Here is a 13,131-nt window from a genome sequence, read left to right as displayed (position 1 = left end):
GCCACATTAAACCATAGTTTAATTTGTACCATCACACTTTCATAACTAGGAGGGCATCCTCCTCCAAGGCCAACACCCTATCTCGCAATGTTGACAAAAATAAACAACAAATCTTTGATCCAACCACTGAATTGAATCCTCTGAAAATTTATGGATTCTTCCTTGGTCAATATCCAACCCTTCTACGAAATTGATAGAAAATTGGTTCAGTAGTTTTTATGTTATCCGGCTAACAGACAAACAGCCTGAACATGAAGAAAAGACCTCCTTGGCTGAGATATTGATACGAAAAGTCAACTGGAGACACTGTGTGGAAGTTGCAGTTCAAGCTGAAACACTTAAAGCAGCACTGAAAAGATTTGTGTCTGCTCAACATTTGAGACCAAAATAACCAAAGTTACCTAAATAATTAATCTTACAGTGAGCAGGATATGCTGAAAACTTACAAATGCATGGAGGTATCAAATCAACATGAAGTTCAAATGGCTTGACCGATGTATTTAGGTGCAAGTGTTCTCTGGGAGGTTTGTGTGTTTCATTATTTTGATTTCACATGGCCAGCCAGTAGCAGTGAGGAGGTATTTTACTCAGCAGCTTCAGGAATGTCAGTGTTTACAGCTACTAACTCACAGAACGTCATAGTAGTTTGTTAACAAGGTATTCAATTACTGACAGGAATAACATGAGACACTAAATAAATGATCAATGCTTTCTTTAGGAAACACGAACCACATAACAATATTGGCATCAGCACCAGCGGTTAGATATCTGTACCAGCTAAACTCTGACAAGCACACAATGTCAGACAGGGTGGTCCCCTCATGTGAAGCTGCACCACAACAGATTTGAATAAACAGCTAAATCAGTGGAATTGACACATGTCAACACAGGAGAGGAGGACAGAAATTAGAGGTTCCGGGGCGGAATGACAGAGAAAGAGCAAACAAAATGAATTATGAAAACCCTAGATGAATATTTATAACAGGATTCTTGATCCTTGGGCGCCTGCCAGACAACGGTTAAGAACAGTATTTGTTTCACGATCCCAATTTCCAAAAAAAGCGCTTGTTATTGACAGTCTATCTGAAAAATGCAATTTCCCTAAGCGACAGAATGACATGGTGAAATGATAACTGAAATTAAAAATATCAGATTCAGTCAGCCATCCTGGTACACATGCCTATCACTGACAGCAGCACGTCACAGTGATGGGCCTGCATGAGTATGAGTGTGTGTGTGTGTGTGTGTGTGTGTGTGTGTGTGTGGGTGTGGGTGTGTACAAACAGTTCCTAAAACTACGTGAAAAAAATATTGTTGTTGTTCAGATCTTCAAGTGTCAGTCACCATCCAGAATCATGTTCGTGGAGCTCCGCACGTACCACAGTTGGGTTGTGTGACTGGATTATTTCACAGCGCGAGTTCAGGGTGTGTGTGTCGTTTCTTACCCGTGTGCTGGCGTCTGTGCTTGGTGAGGGCGTGTCTCGTGCCTCCCGCAAAACCACACAGGTCACACAGGTAAGACTTCTCTCCTGTGGAGGTAGAAAGAGAGAAGAGAGAGTGTTGTCTATGAGAAACATGAGAGAGGAGAGGTAATGGATTTGTAGGCATCAGAGTTTATTCAACCTCTGTGTTTGGAATCAGAGCTGCTCACACTGGTGGAAACATAGTTTTTCAGATTTACACGTAATCATTTTCACTTGGATTGTGTTAAAGGAGAGCAGTACTCTAAGAGTGACAGGGTGAGAGGTTATATCAGGGCACAGAAAAGAAAAGAAAGAAGAGTAGATATGATCAGCTTTTTATGAGCCGGTTCAATCCTTTACAATGTGGCCCAATCTAGCCTGATACTGATCAGTTTGGTGCATAGACAGTATAAATAGATGATTGACATTTTCTCCACTTCCTCCCACTATCCAGAAATGAAGCAAACCCAATTTGTGCATTTGCAGCCTGCGTCTGTGCAGTAGCGATTGGGGGATGGAGCCGTGGTGGCGGGGTCCTACTGACACACTCGAACAATTATAAGTCAATCTAAGCTGTCAATCATGACTTTTCACAAATAACTAATTTAAACCAAACTGGAAAAATTTGCATTTGAACAAACATCAGTGTGATGAGAACTACCTAAAATCACAGAAACCATGAGTAAAGTATATTTGACTTTTTAGTTTGGTCCATGTCCCATCCACTAACATGGAGGAGGCAGGGTTTAAGACCTATACTGCAGCCAGCCACATACTACAGTTGTATCATTAGTGAAAGAAACAGAAGCCACAGCTGTGACACTAAACTATCCTTCAGTACATCATTGAAATCAATGCCGTTCATGTCATAAATACCAACATACAGCAACAAAACCAGTTTATTATTTCTATCTGTTGAGTATCTTGAAGTGTTAGATCAGATGGAGCTTAATAAACTCGTGTATATTTCTGTTATGTGTTTAGTAAGTTCGAAGCCTGTGTGTGAACGTGCATTATTTTGCAGCAAGCTTGTTTTGACACACTGGGACTGCAAGTGATGCGATTACTAATAAAATAAACTGCTTATCCTGCTGCTATCATTCACATGTGTAAGTGAAGCCACTCGACTCATGACATTCGCCTTTGTTTCTGCTGTTGTCTGCCTCAGCTCAAATAAGTGTAATGTATCTGTCTCTAATAATTTTTAATTTCAATGTTGTTTCAACATTAATCAAAAATAAAATACAATGAAATAGTACAATTACAACATCAAATATCATGGTGTGGTAATACGTGAAAAGTGATTGAGGAGGATTCATGAATCCTTTCAGTCCCCTGAGTCTGGGGTGGAAGGAAGGAGAGTCATTTTCTCTAAAGTACAGTTTTTGATTGTGAGGATAGTGCAGGAGTGACAGGACACAGGGGTGACAGTAGAGGAATGGCACGCGGTAAATGGTCCAGCCATGCGGGATTCGAACCTGGGACCTGCTGCTCAAGGCGTATACGCCCATGGGCTATGTCTCCTAACCATTTGGCCCGAATAAGAGACACTGTCTCAACTCAGATCTGTCGCTGAAGTGCCATTGAGCAGAATCTGAGAGCTCAAGTAACGACAGAGAGGAAGGATATGTTGAGTTAGTAAAATTACGAGAAATGTGTGAAGAAGGAGAGAGACAGAAGTGAGAAAAAAAAGACAGACTGAACAGATGAGCAGTGGCTCTAGTTGGCTAACAGATGAGCCAAGCAGAAGTCACAGATCACTAGTGTATATCCATCAGAGCTCTCACAGCTAACTAATTCCTCCAATCAGATGGATCCGTGTAAATATGTCAAATGGGGGACGGGAAATTGCCAGTGTGGTTTATTGACTGTGATAAAATCTGAAAAGCACCGCTGAACATAATTACATACTTGTCAGAGCCATAAAAATTAGCTTTATTATCAATGGGATGGTTTTGTACAACTTCATTTAGGGGCGATGCCTTCCAGATGGGGAGCGTGGAGAGCTTTTTTACACTCCTCCTCTCTTCCCTGCATCTGGCTCTGTCATTAACAGCATGATGCTCTCTCTCTCTCTTTCTCTCTGTGCCATTGCACACAGGCAGTCACACACTCCTGCGCACACACACATAGACCACAACATTTGTGATAAGACTCACTCAGGGAAACACATACATGTGCACGCGCACACAAACCCGCACACACACACACCCAATGCAGATATCCCCACATTGATACATATACACAAATCATACTGCTTGTGGTGTGCTATATGTACATGTTATGTACCAGCACATATCTGGAAACTCTGTGGGTGTCACAAGCTGCATGTACTGTATGTACATCATGTGCAGCCAGGTTCTCTGTCACTTAAATAGTCATCTAAATGCTGATGTTGAACTCCAGCTCTTGCCAAACACAGATAACACATTTGGGTGACTCTTCCAGCTGGGCGTCAGCGGTGCTCTGCTCCTCTTCTGCACAGATAGCAGCTTTCACCGGGTCCGCAGAGACAAAACAGCCTCAAGTTTCCTCTGTTATACCCATTGAAAGCCACTCGACTGTGAGGAGAGTTATAATGTAGTGCCACTTAGAAGGAAGAGAAACAGCCTTAAAAAGGTACATTTGCCAGTTCATACAGGTTCCCGCTCCAATCCCAGCGTGGATGGCCTTTAAAGGAACAATGTTTTCATATAATTAAATGTCTATTCTGCTATTTCATGTAGCCGCATGAAATCCTCCCTTTTACATTTACTGTTTTAAATATATGACGTCTGATATGCCTGGGAAAAAAAGGTCGCAGAATCTGAAAATGTAAAATATTTCGTATTTTTTATGGCAACATAACTGCATGAAATAAAAGGGAATACTGGGTAGTGTAAATTTGGTGAATTCTTGAAAGCAGAAACACCGGAGCAATATAACAGATTTTGAAAGCCATTAAAACTTGGTTTTAAGTCTTAGGTATTTCTCGATAAACTGAAATTCTTTTGACTCAATAAGCAACACTGAAAGTTAATCAGAGTTTTTACTTTAACAGTCAAAACCTCAGCTAAGACCACAAAACATTATAATATTACGTCATTACATTTCTTCATTGATGCACACAAATACTTGGTATAATTTTTTTTTCGAGCTGAGCCCTGTCTACTTCAAATCAGTGACTAAAAAAAAATAACAATTTGCATTAACAATATCATGCAAAGTATCCCCACAAATTTTGGGTGATTATTTTGTTGTTGTTTGATACTCGGAGAGAAAATGTTTTCAGGTTTGATGAAAAAATAGAAAAAGTCAAATTTTTTCCTGTATCTCTAAACTTTAGATGAGTTACGAAGCCTCTGGTCAGACCTTTTCTCCTTATCAGAAAAACAACTGGTCATCCTCCCCTCCTCTGCTCCCTCCCTCCCCTCTCTCATTACAACCAACGCTACAAGACCCCACCACAGAAAAATCCATAGCCATCGATCCCTTCGCCCAGCCGCGGTCGCCACAATTATTCTTGAGGAGGAAACGTTGGCGATAAATTACATGTGTGCTTTTCATCTGCTGTTCTGTGGCGGTGAACCCTCTGAGGACCTAGGTGGGGACGGCGAGGTGGGGTAGTACGAGAGTGACGTGCGGCTGTCAACACCAGAGGATCTGGCTGGCTAAAGGCCAGTTTATACTTCAGTATAGAATCGACGCCGCAGCCGTCCCACCCACCCACAACACAACCTTAAATTGACTACATTCAACCCTGATTCACCTTCACCTCTACCTTTCATCTCTACATGAATAACGCCTAACCTTTGCTTTAAACATTATTCTAACATAACAGTAACCCTAAAACCACATCCTCATCTTTTACAGCCTCAGCCTGAACTCAACCCCGACTCTAAACCCTAAACTCAAACATTAATCCTCAGATGCCCCAGAAACACAAAGCTGCAAACACAACTCAAGCTGTGGGTCACAAGCATTCACTTACACAACCAGGTGTACCCAAAATCCAGCACCAGTCACGAGAATGGCCCTGAACCACCTTTCCCGCTCTTGTGTGTGCATCGAGAGACGCTAAACTTTTTTGACGATTTGAATATTGGACTCATCGCTCATTTTCCTTTGTTCCCATGATACACCTCAACCCTCCACCCCTTCCTGGAATTAAATATACCTTATTGCGAGACAATAGAAGAACTTTGAAGTCAAAATATACAACCTCTCTTTGCAAGAATATATATATATGTGTGTGTGTGTGTGTGTGTGTGTGTGTGTGTGTGTGTGTGTGTGTGTGTGTGTGTGTGTTTTAAATAACCCCGGAGGAGTCGCATGCAGCTATAATTGCCTCCCTCATTAGTTATGTTTTAGCAGGAGCGGATGGGAGGGCAATTAATTTTACCGCTTAATTTTTGACACAGAATCCGCTGCTGTATTGATGTGCTCGCCATTTTGGGTCTCATTTTTCAGGGAAATTAATTGACAAAGTGCGAAGATTTATCAGCATATCGCCAGATTAAGCGACAAACTGAAGCAATGAGGAAATCAATTGTGGCCCTGTCGCTGTGCTCACCCCCCCCCGCCCCCCCCCCAGCACAACACCCCTCCCTACAACGACCAAGAGCCTGGGAAAAGCTGGGTGGGTCAGACGCAGTGCAGTTATTTATTTATTTGAGTCGCTCATTCATCAGCCGTTACAAATGACCCTGGCGGCTGACGACCACTGAATCCCCCCCCCCCCAGACACCCGCCCTCCTCCTCACCCTCCCTCAGACGCGACTGGTGTGTGAGCAGGGAGCGATTAACATAAAAAACACACAAATCACGGAGGAACAATGAATCCCGTTAGAGGCAGGAGAAGGAGAGCAGAGGTGTTAACTTTTTTTTTTTTTTGAGGGGGGGTTCTGTGAGTCACAATCGTTGTTCCTGACCACAGGATGATAAAACTAGACATTTTCTATATGGTTTTGCCATGATGCAGTAGTAGGTGCAATGCAAAATAAGTACTTAACATTGTTGATGTGGTCTTTATTAAGTGCTTATTGCTGCACCCTCAGTTGTTATGCCTCTGAATTGCCTTATTCGGAGCAAACATTTACATAGAACAATTTACAATGATAATGAGGTTTACCACAAAACATTTATTGTAAACTTTTAAAACTTTTGAAAACAATAACTGGACCTCAGGGAGATCTTGACAAACGCAGGCATCTCATTGAATGAGTCCTTTCACATTTCATGAGCTGTAACCAGCCAGCATATAATGCTATTCCTCACTCTACAAGTTAAGAGGAAAGACATACTTTTACACTCAAAGTTAATTTGTTTTAAAAAGGGAACTCTTTAGAGAAAAAGAAAGTCCTTTTACTGTACTTGACTACTCAATTTAATGTTTAACTTTGTATACTTTTTAGTTTGCAGATCAAGGTTATACAAGCAGAACACAAGATCAGTTTATAAAAATGCATTATTATAGATTAATCCACCAAGAATAATATGAAGCAGTTAATATTAGCTCCACCTGTTACTTTAATGTTACTTTAAATAACATGCTTCTTAGCTAAACATGCTAATGTTTGTTAGGAGGGGACAAACAGTGTTTAATCCATCCCTTTAACTTAAGCTCTTTTACTTTTGGCTTGAGAAAGGGGAAAAGATTAAAAAACAGACATCATCTTACAATCTCTTTAAACAGAGAGTATCACTCTAACTGCGGACCTATTTGTCCTATTCCTATTCCTCTTTACTATGTGTAGAAATCCAAAGCTTGACAGACCTGCCATGCCCTGTAACAATCACCGTTTGAGGTATAGAGGTTTAGCAAACAGCCAAACTTTAGCATTCCAAATGATATTTTGACAAATGATGACAGAGGGGACCTGTCGTCTCCTCTGTATCTGTTCGGTTCCATGTGAATAATGGAGTCCGACAGGTCTGCATTTTGTCTCCTTCTCCTCTTACATCTGTATGGATGATTTGTCAATACAGTGGAATGAATGAGGAACAGGGTGCATGCTTGGTAATTCTATCAAAAACCACCTAGTGTAAGCAGATGATTTGGCGATTTTCTCTGCATGTAGTGCTGCTCTTCAACAGTTATTGACACAGCATGGTACAAATTGTGACATGGAATATATTGAAAAGAAGAGTGTTATTTTGATTGTCAGAGGATGAGTTCTTCCTGCCTGGTATGACTGTGAGATTAATATGATATTTGGTCCATAACATAAACACTGATCAGATGTAGGGGTGATGGTGACGGAAATACAAATGTACAAAATATTGCGACGCAGGTCTAGTGAAACTTGAGAGCCCAGTTCCAACTCACTGCCAAAGAGTGTGGGTACAGTTAACAACAATAATAATATAATACATCATGAAATTATAATTATATTTAAAGTAAGAATGTGACTATTTTAGTGTGGTAAAAGTTAGGCTAGGTAATGGTACCAAAACTGTGGCTTAACAATTGAAGACTGAAACAAACCATATAAGTATAACCTTGATATTTATTTTTTATTAAATGTTATATTTGTTCTATATTATGTATCTGTTTGACTTTTCATATTTTTGGGATTAATAAAAAAGTAATTAGATGCCATTGACATTTAAAGATATTGCTGAAAGCTGAACGCAAAGCAAGTATGTTGGCCAGGAAAGGGAAGGTTGTATGTGTTCCAACAAGCTGCAGTGCCCACCTGTTCTGCTGTAATACGAAATCTAATCCATAGATGTGTGTCCAGGTTATGTGGTTCTACAAATGGGATTCATTTACTCTATACCGAGTTCAGCCATGTTATTGTATAGAATGTGGAACCACTTGTTTTATTTTGTGCTGTGAACCCCTCATGAGCTGTGTCCTTAATAAAGATGAATGGATGGAAATCGGCTGTATTTTTGGTGCATTGTTTCAAGGGATTAGAACGGTTACTTTAGAGGATTATGAACCAATTACACACGCATGACAAAACCAAATCAGTCAAGACTTCAGCAAGTGACTTTTTCAGCCAGATCTGTGTGTATCACTATACTTAGCTCTGGTACACACTCTTCAGTCATACTGCCTGCTACGGTACCAGAATAGTTCAACTTTATATATACTACTCCATTGTTAGAATTGTATCTTTATGCCATGGAGAAGCTGATTTATAACCTTTGAACAGATCATATACATGCAGATAACATGTGTGTCAAGTCTCAATGAGTGTATAGCAGTAGCTGACACACTCTGCAATGACTGCAACTGGATAAGGAATGTCGGAGGTCTCAACAGAGTAAATTGTGTTAGCTGTTTTTGGTCTTGCTAATCAAGTCAGGTCTTGTCGCTCAGGAAAATGGGGTTGGTTCAGGTTTAATCTTAATTCTCCCATTTTCCAATGTTCATACTTGGTCACCCTTGATCTTTCTAGCTCTCTTATTCAATCACTTTCTTTTTCCATCTCAATCACTTCTCTTGCTCTCTTCAAGTCTGAGACACACACACACACACACACACACACACACACACCACCACCAACACCCCCATCACCACCACGCCACCCCACACCTTTTCAGGTGACAGTTAGGTGACAGGCTGACGCCAGTCGCCTGATGGGGAATGATGAGTGCTGGAAACAAATGAAAATAAAACGTCTAATTATGTCAGAGGTGCCTTGACGTTACATCACTGTTAAAACACATTTAAAATAACATCCAGCAAGTCCCACACTTACACACACGCACGCACACACACACGCAGCAGGCACCCGTGACGGATGGAGGGCTCTCCTGCAAGCGCTCAGTCAGGCTGTCAGGCCACTGGCTGCTGCTGCTTCTGTCATTGACTTAAAAGGGCATCAAGGAGCTGTGTGTGGGACATTACTGAGGCCGAGGGGAAACTGCTGGGCTGCAGCATAAAGACACTTTCAAAGAGGCTGACTTGGGCTCCTATCGAGGGGCTATTATTCAAGACAGTATCCTCCCACCGCCCACCGCACCATCTGTCTATCCTAAGTTTTTAGAAAGTACAAAAACTCAGAACAGTCCCACAGTGTACTCTACTGTACATTGAGAAATGGAAGGGAAGGATGGAGTAAGAAAGAAAAGGCAGTGTATATAAATAAATGATAAAAAAATACCCAATGATTTCAACGATAAAATCTGAACCAGCGTCACAGTGACAAAAAAGTGGTTAAACTGCAGCTGGTGATTATCACATCACCATAATGTATGTTAAAAATATGCTTCTGAACTGCTCATTACATTAATAATATAAATATATTTGTGAAATAAAAATTCAGCTTTGAAATCCAACAGTTACAAATCAGTGAAACATTTCTGTTTTTAATTATTTGGGTATCTACTTAATGGTTCTCTTTTTTTTTATTTAACCTGAAAGACAATGTCAATGTGTGAATGAACTGACGTTACACATGAAAATACAATAAAACTTTCTTTCCCTCCATTTCGCATCAGAGTGGATAACCATGCTTGACAGGTTGCGAAGAAACACTTTCCAGGATCAGATGGATGTGATGAACATCCACACTAATACGTTTTTGTTTGAAAACACATCAACTCTGCTACGGATAAGCCTTCGCCAAAATGGAGAAGTTTGAAACGCTGCTGGCCCTGTTTTCGTAGTCTGCACCATGAATACATTTAGAAACTGCTGATTGGGTCTTATCGATCACAACATAACCTTTGATGATTCGTTAGGCTCCTATCACATGACCCCCTTTCGGAGAAAACAAATCGGCGTTAGCTTTGGCTACCAGTGTAGAATGCAACATGGATAAAACAATTACAAGCGTTGCTGAGTGTGTTGTCTTTGCTAACAGCTGTTGTGCAGTTAAATTCAGCTTTTTACAATGATTTAACTGCTTACATGAGTAGAAGATGAGCAACTCCTGTTTACAACAGCACACGCATACCCAGTGTATGTGCGCGGTCACGTGAGATGCGTTTTCAGGCGTGTAAGTATGGATGGTAATTAAAAATGATACACAGTCAAAACCCTTGTGTGGACAGACACATTCTTTTAGTTTTAGTTTGAAAATGCCGTTTTAAAAATGAAAATGTCGTCGTATGGATGTAGTCTGGAAATACACATCACAATCCATTGGAATTGGGATAGATACAAAACCTTAATTTCCGGGCATTAATCAACCCTTTAAGTGTGAAGGATGGCCAAAGAAAAACACATAACAAAGACGAAATTCGAAAAACTTTTTGGTGCTTTCATCCTCCTTTTGGCTTCTCACAGTCTCTATTGAAATATATTTGGCTGAAGTATCATCATTCAACAGTGACGGTCCTATTGGGAGGTAAGGGCTTAACCATGGAACAAGAGTGTCTGCAAAAATGCCAAGAACTAGTTCTTGACTTTCTCTGGATGTTGAAAATCAGTACAGATGGACAAGTCATGGCTGCTATCAGCCAAAAACGCGTGTATATTTATTCCAAACAAAGCTGTGAAGATTCATAATTAATGTGAGATTTTCACAGTTAACACATCAACTTAATTTTGTTAAATACACTGCGGCTATAGAGGAATGAAAAAGTACATTCTGTCTGGTCCAAGTTTAGTGTTTCCTGCTAAATAACTAACCCTTTGTCCTCAACTCATACAAACACTGCTTTGCCTGTAAAAAGCAAATTGAACAAATTTTGCATGTTGAGTGTCAGTCGGTGTGTTCGTGTAGGCGTGGAGCATTAATGGTTCAAGGTGGAGGTTGCTAGTCTCACCGGTGTGTGTCCTGTAGTGGTCCTTCATGGCCGACAGGTTGAGGAAGGCGTAGTGGCAGGACGGCCAGCCGCACTTGTACGGTTTCTCCCCACTGTGCAGTTTCCTGTGGTTGTTCAGGGCCCATTTTTCACTGAAGGTGCGCTCACACAACTCGCATTCAAACTTCCTGCAGGAGGAGGAGAAGAAGAGAGGCAGAGAGGAATGAGGAGGAGGGGGGGAAAAAAACGAAGAGTTATTTACTGATCCCAAAGCTGACATAAAATGCTAGAAAATCTACCCTGTGAGAAAGGAAATGGAGGTTGCTGGATACGAACGCTCACACCCACAGAGCACAGGGCTGTATGATTGCGCGCTGTACATCTACGCCCCCACTCACTCACTCACTCACTCACACACTCACACACTCTCTCACACACACACACACACACACACACACACACACACACACACACACAGAAGGCAGTTGGCTGCTGGTGTGTCATGTCTGTATAAGCAGGCATTGATTTTTCTGTCCTGGCCTGCCACCTCCACCATTTATTCTCTGCTTTGCACCAGGGCCCAGAGGACTAGAGAAATTCTGTTACAGTCCACACACACAAACACACACACACCCCGCAGGGCCAATGGGGAGAATAGAGTTCACCTGTCCAGTGTCCCCGACCACTTAGCCAGGGCTAAATGAACAGTTTGCAACATTTTACCCCTCACTCCTCAGTTTAAGCTTCCTTCCTCCATCTTAACATCTCTTCAAACGCGTCCTTCTCATTTATGTTCACATCAGCAACATCAGCGCTGACACTGCTTTACGTAGTCAGTATCAATCCAATAAATGCAAAAACATGAATTGTCATGTGTGGTGTATTTTGTTTAGTTGTACGATGCCACAAGCCTCTTCTGATAATCCGAGGAGAGAAGTAAATATGCATTCCGTTCTTTCTTTACTCTGGACATCTGTCTATTTCTCCATGCCAACGCCTACAACGCAACAAAAGCAAGTTGTTTTTTTTATCTATGTGTAGGATGTGTGCACCTATATTCATCTGCTGTGTTATTAGACTTCAAGAGACACATCGAGGTAGAAAAAACAAAACAATAGAAAGAAAGCCTGTGCTTGAATTAATCTTTACCCCTGCGCTATAATTTAGGCACAGAATGACTAATGTGCGAGTCATAAACAAATGAAGTCGGGTTTTGGGGAGCATTCGTCTTGCAGCGAGGGCCATGTTATTTTAGGGAGGGCAGCTGTCTTTAAGTCCTGATTGTGTCGCTTAATCCCTGTGGTATCTGTTTCATAGCGAGCAGCATGACACTCACCTGAACAAATAATGACTCCAAGCAGCATGTAGCATGTGTCTGAATCAATAATTCAAACTCATACATCTTCCTTACTGGAAGGAGGGGGAGGAGGGGGGTGGTTGCAAAAGAGAATGTGAGGGGAGGGAGGGAAAAGGGGAGAAACGATGGAATTAAAGATGGGGAGGTAGAGAGAGGGAGAGACGGAGAGGAAAATGTGTCCCGGCTTCCATATCAATCTATATGTTCCATAAAGATAAATCTAAATGTGATATGCATGTCGTCCCCCAACTAGTTGAGAGGACATTTTAAGCTCACTTACCGGGAAGGATGGAGCAGCTTTGAAATGGCGCCTTTATCACCTGGCTCTAAGCTCAAATGCATATTTAAACATCTCTGTTTTCCTCTCGTTCTCATCAACTGACTTGGCAGAGAATTTATTTGACCAACAGATGTAAGTCTGCATCTGTATTTCCTTCCCCTTCCTTCCTCCCCGCGGTATTTATAGAAACAGCTCGTCGCCCATGCCACCGTGGGAGAGGTAAATAAGATGAGTGAAGAGATGCTATCTTTTATTGTAAACATTATGCACAACACTCCTGCTTTATGAGCTAAACGGGCCATTGTTTATCACGGGGTGTAATCGCAAAGCCAGGCAGGCAGGCAGGC

General features: G+C 41.4%; 1 protein-coding gene across 1 annotated transcript in view; it reads right to left on the bottom strand.

Moving 5' to 3' along the window:
* znf407 (zinc finger protein 407) overlaps positions 1 to 13,131 on the bottom strand; it is a 150,054-nt gene that overhangs the window by 50,331 nt on the left and 86,592 nt on the right. Inside the window, exons 6-7 of the mRNA XM_034611392.1 lie at positions 11,169 to 11,335; positions 1,446 to 1,529 (exon numbers count right to left, since the gene is read on the bottom strand). Of these exons, the coding sequence (XP_034467283.1) occupies positions 1,446 to 1,529; positions 11,169 to 11,335 (251 nt within the window). The remainder of the gene's footprint in view (positions 1 to 1,445; positions 1,530 to 11,168; positions 11,336 to 13,131) is intronic.

Source organism: Hippoglossus hippoglossus, chromosome 16 (genome assembly GCF_009819705.1).
Source record: "Hippoglossus hippoglossus isolate fHipHip1 chromosome 16, fHipHip1.pri, whole genome shotgun sequence".
NCBI lineage: Eukaryota > Metazoa > Chordata > Actinopteri > Pleuronectiformes > Pleuronectidae > Hippoglossus > Hippoglossus hippoglossus.
Note: the sequence above shows the minus strand (reverse complement) of the source record. Positions and strands in the feature narration are given on the sequence as shown.